This window comes from Syngnathus typhle, linkage group LG19 (genome assembly GCF_033458585.1).
Source record: "Syngnathus typhle isolate RoL2023-S1 ecotype Sweden linkage group LG19, RoL_Styp_1.0, whole genome shotgun sequence".
Classification (NCBI taxonomy): Eukaryota; Metazoa; Chordata; class Actinopteri; order Syngnathiformes; family Syngnathidae; genus Syngnathus; species Syngnathus typhle.
The window spans coordinates 7,639,838-7,649,440 of NC_083756.1; the positions used below are offsets into that span (position 1 = coordinate 7,639,838).

The 9,603-nt window shown below is 45.1% G+C and overlaps 1 protein-coding gene across 1 annotated transcript; it reads right to left on the bottom strand.

Annotated features, from left to right (window-relative positions):
• Positions 1–399: 399 nt before the first annotated feature.
• On the bottom strand, positions 400–5,840 carry skida1 (SKI/DACH domain containing 1). Its single transcript, XM_061266158.1, has one exon. The coding sequence runs from the start codon at positions 4,929–4,931 to the stop codon at positions 2,685–2,687; it is 2,247 nt and encodes a 748-aa protein (XP_061122142.1). The 5' UTR covers positions 4,932–5,840; the 3' UTR covers positions 400–2,684.
• Positions 5,841–9,603: the final 3,763 nt, after the last annotated feature.

Sequence of the window (9,603 nt, forward strand, 5' to 3'; positions counted from 1 at the left end):
AGAGCCCATGAAACAGCCAAATACACTTAATACAAGATTGGACAATATACTTTTTTTTCAAACCTGAAAGATCATTCAGTGGTGGTGAAATAACAATATAAAATGAAAAACATAACCCATGCTGTGTGTGTGTGTTTGTGATTTCCAATAAGGCAATAAAAAGATGTAACTAAGTGACCAACTTTGTGTATCATTGAAAAGACAAAAGCAAAAAGATAGCAGAGAACACTTTCTATTGTTTTTAGAATTGCATGGCAGGACAAGTCAAAAGTTCTCATGGGCAATATTTGTGGCCCACAGGCCATAGGTTTCTCACCATTGTTTCCTTATTCTAAACTCAAACCCAAATCAAGTTTCTTTGTAGAAAGTGATCCGATAAAACAGTCTTATTACACTCAGTTGGGTTTAATGGGTGTTTAATAATAATACCAAAAAAAAAAACAAGAAAGGAAAGTGCTTTAGAAATCCACTGTTCAAGTTTCCATTTTGAGTGCAGTTGTCCCATATGCAAACAACAATAACAACAAAAGTCTGCAAACAAGAAAGCTCAGAAAATTGACAAAAATAAATATTCCGTTTCACAACCAGTGACTTCAAACTCCACGTCAAAATATATGACCTCAAGTATTGTATTTCAAAAAAGTCAATGAAGAATATTGTCATTAGTCAATATTGTTTACAGTGATAGCATTGGTGTCACTGCGCTATCAGACCATGACCACCCTCTTGTCCGTGCATTGTGGGCCCTGCGTGAGAAAACGTGTATGCCTGCGTGCGTGTGTGTGTGTGTCGCAGGGCGATTTGGGTGCAGGCTATTCCTCTTCCTCCTCTGCCGTGCAGCCGATGCTTTTGACATGCGGATTAAAGGTTGAAAGCTTTGCTCTTGCAACACAGCAACCCGCCGCCACCCCCTGTCTCGACTGTGTGCACCCCCTCCCCTTCCACTCCACCCTTTTCCTGCATTTTTTTTTTTAATCCATGGGCTTGCTCATGTAGCACCTAGGGGGCCAAAGCTTTTTCAAATAACCAGTTTACAGACTGGAAATAGGGCTCAATGTTTGAATTGTCACTCAGTGAGCAGAGGCTTCACATGTATACTGCCTGCTTTGAACATTTACCATACGTTGATTTAAAGCAGTTTTAAAATAATCACCATTTAAATATAATTATATCAATGAGAGTCACCTAAGTTTCGCTAATGTCACTCAGCCTTTCCGGGTGCTCGCCATTCACCCGATCTGCTCTGTTGCAGGATGAGAAAAAAAAAAACCCTGCCAATTAGCAGGGCGTAATTGTCCTGAATTATAACATCTTCCACATTTCCTTAAAACACACAGCACACGTGTAGGTGCAACCGCAGTCATTTCCTGCTGTGCCTGCTGACGCCTTAACGGCTGAAATTTGAGCTACACACAAACAGCTTGGAGTCACTACATTCATTGGTGCTCAGAAGGTTACATTTTGTGTTTGATAAATAAAGCTACATTTCACAAATAGGGTTGTTTTTGGTGTCCCTCAAGAGGAAATAGAGTAGACTTGACTGAACCCTGAATCAGATGAATGAAAAGCGGCTTCACAAAGAGAAACCTCAATATCAAATTGAATCGTGAATGAAAAGGGAATTTCAAATTGTATTGTGGGTGTACAATAAATCAACAAGGCAGTTTTTTTTTTTTTAAATGCAACCTTTGTGTTTTGGTCAGGCAGCCCACGGTTGATGCAGGACCCCTAGCAGTAACAAAGTGCATTTTGCTTTCTTGTGCTTTGCTTTGTTTCTAAGTGGCCTTGGGCTGCCCCCCCCCCCCCCCCCTTTTTACACTGAGACCAAAATATACCCCACCTCATATATTCCAATGTTCTTGTTGTGAAGTCGTGGCGACTGAGCACTCACGTGTAACCACTGACACATAAATGGAATCGATCATGTGAATAATATCTGCCTTGTGTTTTCTCCATACTATTTTTGATTGTCTCTGTACATAAGGCTTATGTTGTGTCGATCAGGGCCTCGTGGGCAGAATTCACAGAAATTAAACAGGGAAACAATTGCATTAAAAAAAGACTATGAAAATTCCCCTCCAACCAGCATATTCCATATGAATATTCTTCAAATATAATAAAGGCATAACTGTGATTTACAGACATAACCCTTTTGGACAACTCCAACATTGAACGCTTGAAGCATATTGGGGCGTTGTGGTCAGCACATCAATCATAGGGGGAGAACGTAGCTCGGGTATAGAAAACGAGTGGCACATAATGGAACAACCCTGATAAATTCACCAAAGCTTGATTCAAATAGTATAACCTTGTCTAAAGGAATTGTGTGATTCTACTATTTTCAATCTCTTTCAGATGAAGCACCAACCAGAGACACCCTGGTACAGTAATACAATCCAACAAGTCGAGAAAAATAAGATACAAAAAATATTTTGAAAGAGTCAAGTCATGAGAACTTAGGGCTGGTAGCTTCTTTTTTTAATATATATAAATCCACATTGAGGGGGCCTCAGTGTTTTTTTTTTTTTTTTCTTAAACGTCAATTGACTACCTGTAATTTACTCTTGTCTTAAACTGCAATACAATTGTAATAAATTTATAGGAGTGGGTCGGTTTTAAGAATGAGGCGGCTTTTTTTGTGTGTATTTTTTTTGTTTTTGTTTTCTGCGCGCCGTTCCGTAGACCTATTTTGCTGTCTTGTGAGTGTGTGGGGGAGGGAGAATATGTCCGCCTGGCTGCCAACTCCACACGGGGTGAGACGGAGGGGGAGGCCCGGGACCCCTCAGAGAGTTGAGGGAGTAAGCGGGGCATAGATCCCCGTCGCTGCCAACCACCAGCGACGGCGAAAACGGGAAGTTTGCCATGAGGCTGAAAGGCATTTTAGCGCTGCACGTCGATGCGTTGGTACTGCTGCGTTTTCGTCGGTTGGGTAAAATCTCCGCGGAGCCTTCCTCGCAGGGGTGAGAGGAGGTGGTGGAGGAAGAGGAGGAGGAGGAGGCAGCAGCCCTGCTGACCCTGGCTTGTTTTGATTGCGCCCTGGAAAGCCTGGATCTCCCCCCCAGCTCTGAAGCCCTGCACTTTTTAGTCCTCGTCTCCCCCTCCTCGAGTCGCTCTTGGATGCTCTTATTATATCCGTATGAGCTGAAGGGGCACGCGGGGGCCACATCTGGGCTATCCTCGGCGGATTTCACATCCACCGCTGCGTCTGTTTTGCAGCCGAATTCAGTGTTGATCGACGGCACTTTGAATTTGACTGCACCGATCTGGCTCTGGTATTCATATTCATCGGGATAGTCTTCCACTTTTAATTTCACTTTGTGGAGAGCGAGGGGCGGCGTCCTGGCGACCTTGCAGCCGCTATCGGAACGAGGAGACGCCGTGACGGAAAGCTCCTCCGTTTCGGTCTTTATTTTCTTGGGCGGAGTGGGCAGTCTTTGTCCGGTATATTTCGCGTCTTTGTCGCGGCCACAGTGCTCGTTGATGGGACACGCCAATGTCTTGCGTGATGCAGAGACGGCTTTGTTGGTACGGACGCGCTCAAGCACCGAGTCGGTGTTTGCACCCGTCTTGTCACGTCTCTTTTCTGTGAAAACAACCGAGAGCAATTTGGATCCAGAGTTATTCCTAAATTCGCATTTCTCGTGGGCTCGCTCGGCTTTATGAGATGTGGCGACGTGACTCTGCGGTGAGTTGTCATTCTGCTGCTGCTGCTGCTGCTGGTGGTTGTAGTGAAAAGTGGGCTGCAGAAGCAGAGGCGCCTTTATAGGGTTAAGAGTTTTGGCGAGGGTCCCCACCCGGGCCCGCCTAAACCGGATACTCTGAACCGAAACGCGACTCGAAACAGAGCTGGAGTCTGAATGAGAGGAGCTTTCTTCCTCCTCCTCATCCGAGCTGACTTCTGTACTCTCAGACTGGGTGTCATCATCTTCCTCTTCTTCCTCGGAGCTGCTGCTGGTGGAGAAGCCGGAACCAAAATCCGAGTCGGGGTAGGCCCAGTCCGAATAGGTACTGGACTCGGTATCGCTGCTCTCGGGAAAGCTCTGTTGGAGTTGATGAGGGTGAAGGTAAAAATCCGGGCTCAGGTGGAAGGCACCAAAAGCCGTGCGGTGCGTAATGGACGATTTGGGTTGTACGAGCAGCACCGGAGGGACGTGCTGGTGGTGTCTGCTCCTCCAGGGGTGTCTTACGCCGTCCCTGCCGCCGCCGCCGCCGCCCCCCTCGCGCCTCCTCTTCCTTTTGTGATGAAAGTCGCCGGCTGCGCGAGACAGCCTGGACTGAGCAGCCATGGCGGACTGGAACGCGGCTGCGGGAGCGCTCCGAAAAAACGAATGCCTCTGGTTGAAAGTCACCCGTTTCCCTTGCAACTTGGTGGTTTCATAGTTTTTAAAGTGTCTGTGACTGGACTTTGTAGCCGAACGGTAATCTCGTCCGTGGGTTTTGTGGTAAAAGTGAGGTAGTTTGGAGTCGCAGAGCTCTCTCCGTCCCCGGCGCGCTTTGTCTTGCACGCCGTGCAAACTGAACCAAACTTTTTTCTGCCAAAGCTCGGCTTCGCCATGGAGGAGCCCCTCGGACCCGCGCCCGTCCCCAGCCGGACACGACGTGTTTTTGCTTTTGTTGCTGCCGGACTTCAACACTCGCTCCGTCTTGCAGGAGAAGTAGAGCGCCTCCACGTCCTCCCGCGATATCAGCGTGCACTTGGCTGCGTGGAAAGCGATGGAGTTTATTGCTTTGAGCTTGCGTAGCTCGTCCAGGTCACAGTGGTGTTTCTTCACCTTCAGGTGGTCCATGCGCTTGTGCACGGTGGTGCGTGGAATGTTCTTGAGCAGCTCGGTGAAGACCTGAGACAAAGCAAACATCTGCTTGCCTTGGATGAGCAGGTATCCCAGTCTAACTCCTTGCATTTCCTCAAAGCCACACTCCAGGTCTCCCATGTTCTATGGATCAGCTCCAAATGCTCTAATCCCGGCTATGGGTTCATCAGGGCATCCTGCTCATACTTCCACGACAAACTTTGACATGCCGATTGTCAGGTGGAATGAGCCGGCTGCATCCACTCGGCGCACATGCACACAGTCCGGCATGGTGGAGGAATGAGAAGGAGGCGTCCACCGAGCCGGGGGCTGCTTGCTGTCACCTGCCTCTGCCGGCTCCACTCCCCTCTCTGGTCGGCAGCAGAGCGAGGGGAAGGTGTGCACAACTGCCTCAGCCAGAGGAATAAAACAGCGAGTGGAAGGCGAGGGGGTGGGAGAGAGAGAGAGAACCGTGTGTGAGGGGAGGGAGGAGAGAGAGAGAGAAAGAGAGAGAGAGAGAGGGGGGCAGCTAAAATGCAGCTGCTATTGTGGCAGCGCAAATAAAATGACAGCGAAGGGGAGGTGCGCCAGTCGGGAGACACCTTCATCAATTAATGCTCACGGACTCGACGCCCATTGGATGCCCTTGACAGGTGATGCAATAAAAATGATATTCCAACCCCACCCACTCCGGCTCCCACATCCACTTTACAATCGCCGACAGCCTGCAGTAAATCACTCATAATCATGGCCAGGATATATTGTAAAAAAAGAGAGAGCGAAAAAGACGATAAATATATATTGGCGTTTTTTATGTTGCTTTCACTTTGGATTCTCCTTAAAATACACATGGCGATATACTTGAGCTGCTTTTTCACAATGTCGCTCTTAAATCCTGCTTGTTGGCTTTTCATCCGCGTGTGATTCCCTCTCCCTGCTTCCAGCATTGTTCTATTTATTCCACAATCATTTTTTTGCATTCACTTAAAATAAGCATCTATTTTGTAAATTAAAAATGGCACCCTAACCCATACTGTGTGTTCATTTTAGAGTGTGTCGTTTCATTTTCTAAACAAGCATTTCACAAAATTCAGATTCATTTATGAACAAGGATTGCACAATTCACATTTTACGCACACATATGGACATGGTTTTCACACAAACACGCACACGTATCAGTGAGGATGATAGCAAGCGCCCCACACACGCGCGCACGCAAGCATAAGTGCGCAAACACGCTTTGTCGCAGGTTAAAGACGGAAGTCGGCATCCACAATCTTTCGCCTCTTTACGGGCCTCCATTTGCACACCGGTGTCCCCCTTCATATCCCCGCTTGACGTTGCATCTTTTGTTACGCTCCAAAACGCGTGAGTTCCCTGCGGCCATTGCAGTCAGTCCACATGCACGCAGAGGCGTGCGTGATGGGGCCCATCCACATGCCGGCAAGAGTGGATGTGCTTGCGTGCGTGCGTGCGTTTCACAATGTATAAGCCTATTTACTTGTATACGACCCACTCCGTGTCCTTTCGGTCCGCAAAGCCGCATTAACCAAGCTCACTATATTCCAGGTACCAGACCTAACGGTATTTAAGTGACATATGGTCATGCAAAAATAAGCCAATTTACACGTAGGCAGTCGTGTTTGTTCTTGAAGATTCCCCCCCCCCCCCCCTATTGTTTCTCTGCTCATGCCTCCGAATATTGGGTCATATGTTGACTTATCGGGGTGCGTACATGTGCAGTGCACGGGGCTCCCTCCTGCACACGCAGATTGTGCATGACGTGCAACATTACCGAGCATGCGGAGTTTTTACGGATGCAGAGGAGGAGGAGGGGGGTGCTTTAGTTTCCGGGTGCCCCAGGGAATAAGTTTAGCACATACAACCGAGCACGTTGCGCCGAACCCGGTTTGAGAAATGAGGGACCCGCATAGGTACTGGTCCTTGCGTGATTCTTATGGGATGATCGTTTCATACATTTTTATTATTATTTTTGGATTGAATACAATTTCAAGATTAAAGTCACGTATCAAAATATTTCAAATTATGTAGGCGACATGTAACTGCGGGCGCGCGTGTTTTAAAAATATAGAAAGCCTCTATCACACTTCGCAACATCTTTTTGCCTTTTTTCATCTTTTTGCACAAACTGATGATACCTATATTTTTTTCACGAGAGTTACACACACATTAGTATTTACTTAAAGCTGCAAATTGGCAATGTATTTATATATTTTTGAATGAACAAAATACGTGCGTGTATTGTATTTTTTATTTTTTTACTCAGCCCAATTCTTCTAAATCATATTTGTATGTCATTGCTCTAAATTAAGGTTAAAAAAAAATCATTGAAATTTCCGAAGTAATTTCCTTGAGAAGAGGGGGCTATTTGTTATGTAGATTTATGTGCACCAAATGTCATAGCGTATTGCTTCCTTCTCCCACCGGTGCCTGCACGGATGTTTGAAGAACGACTGGCCGAGAATGAGAGCTCATCCGCGGAACGCAGTACAGCGACGCCCCGCTGGCTGCTGGAGGAAAATCCCTCAACAGACCAGAAGTTGCACTTTAAAAAGCAACTCAGGTCATGTTGACATGTGCTGTTTACCGCAATTGAATAATTGTTTGCAGTCAAATAGGATTTAAATGAGCTTTACGTGGTCATTTCTACTTTTTAATCTTAAGTGTGTGACTGTAAATTTGGAAATGTTATGACTCATGACTAAAGTTAACATTTTCTAAATACCATTTCAAAAGCAGCTTCATCATGCACATGCCAATAAATTCAAATCCATCGGATTGCCAGCCTGCAGTCAGCACATTTGTTTTTGCATTGACGACTGGCCAAGGAGGTGAGGGCACTTGTAAGAGCATAGACTTTTTATGACACAAAGCCACTGCCCCCCTGCCAAAACAATGAATTCCACTCTACCCCCTACCACCCAGGGGAGAATGTGATTTCACATGCAATCCGAGCCTGAAGTGTGCGGACAGTGGTGGGGGGAGGGCTCGCTTTCACCTTTCACCCCGTCGTGTTGGACCACAAAAAAGACCATAGGTGCAAACAGATGAACCAAACCCAGGTCAGACTAAGGAAGAAAAATTCTGAGTCTGAGAAAATTTATTTGTTCGGCGACAACTACAATTTAGACAATAAAGTTTGATTCGATTTAACAAATGGAATCCTAATTTATGCATATAATACAAATCGATTCAATCACCAATCAAATGGAATGATATAGAAAAAGCCAATAGAATCCAATGTTCAACACTGCAGTTACAGTGTTTTTCAGTCAATAAAACATTAAATTGGGTGAGATAAAGCCACAACGACATAAAAAAAAACATGCAAGCGCAAGTAAATAAATAGACTCATATATTGTCTTAATTATACATGATTGATTTTACATGATCATTTGCCTAGTGGTATTTATGATCGCACGGTAATATGAATGACTCATTAATAAAACATTTATTGTAAAACAAGCACACGGCATCTGTTTGTGAACATAAGTGCGACAAAATACATGTCCTACTCTTGGCTGTCACTACTCATTTGTTGAGGCTTGCGAGGTCAAACTGTGAAAACATTCTTGCTTCTTCGGCTGACTTTTTGCTACAAAGCACACACGTGCGTGAAAAAAAGGAAGGTGTGGGATTTTACACACACACAAATGCACTCAATTGAAACCATTGGAAAAAGTCTTGGAATTTAAACGTGGGGAAGTAAAAATGTACATCTGAACAAAATGTGACAGTGTGTATTTGTACCTATTTGTCACAGTCAGACAAATTTATTTGTATTTTGCAAAATACGTTGCTTAAAAATTCCAAATTTGACAGGAAATCATTTTGATATACATAGATAAACAATGTATTCCCTATTTTGCAGTTGTGTGAACAACATCTGTTAAGATGTAGCATCGGTCAATATGTCCATTTTGGAAAGAGGTCAATCCAGAGCAGACAAAATTTGCGAAAGAAACATCCTCTCTGCAACCTGAGGAACATTACTGATGCTTCAGGCAGACTTGAACTTAATCACGTGCAAGTTGTAAAAAAAAATGACTATTTGTAATTTTCAGTGTTTCAGTCGTTATAGGGGGCCCTCCACAACCACTGCCCCCTCCAATACCTCCCTTTGTTCTCTCTGCCTAATAGGTTTTCCCCTGCCACACACAATTCAGCCCCCCCTCTTATTCCCTAGCTCCCCATCCCCCCACACCCCTTTTAGTGGAGTGCCCAGTGTCGACTGGAGCATTTGAGCAATTTGAAATTAAAGCAAACAATGGCCAGACACTCCCAGGGACCTCTCGCTCACCATATTACACGGAAGACGCTCGTGTGCTCTTGCGCATTATTGGCAAGTCATTACGTTTCTCTGGAAACCGAGAGCAGGAGCTTGCTCTGAGGAATCGGTGACGCAAGCAGCAGCTGAGTACTTGGAATAGCATACACCATGTGTGTGAGTGTGTGTGTGTGTGTTCTGTAGCATCTTTGGCAAGGGCATGGGGATGTTGTCAAAACAAAAGCCGCATACGTAGAAGTCTGACTTTTTCGGTGGGGGATCGCTTAATGTTTAGTAAAGATCAGATGTAATTATTCTTATGAGTGTCCAAAGTCCTCCGGATTGTCTTGTGTGCATCTACATTACTCGTCCTCATTTTTTTTAGCAATCCTGATCATAATAAAATGTTATACAATATTTGATCTAACTAAAAACTGAAAAGAAAGGCTTATGAAATTAATGATAAACATACTGGCTACTAGTAAAATGTTCTCTCAATCCAAAACTAATAACTGTAAATGTATT

Coding starts and splice junctions, on each gene's coding strand:
- skida1 (XM_061266158.1), bottom strand. CDS start 4,931: ATGGGAGACCTGGAGTGTGGCTTTGAGGAAATGCAAGGAGTTAGACTG.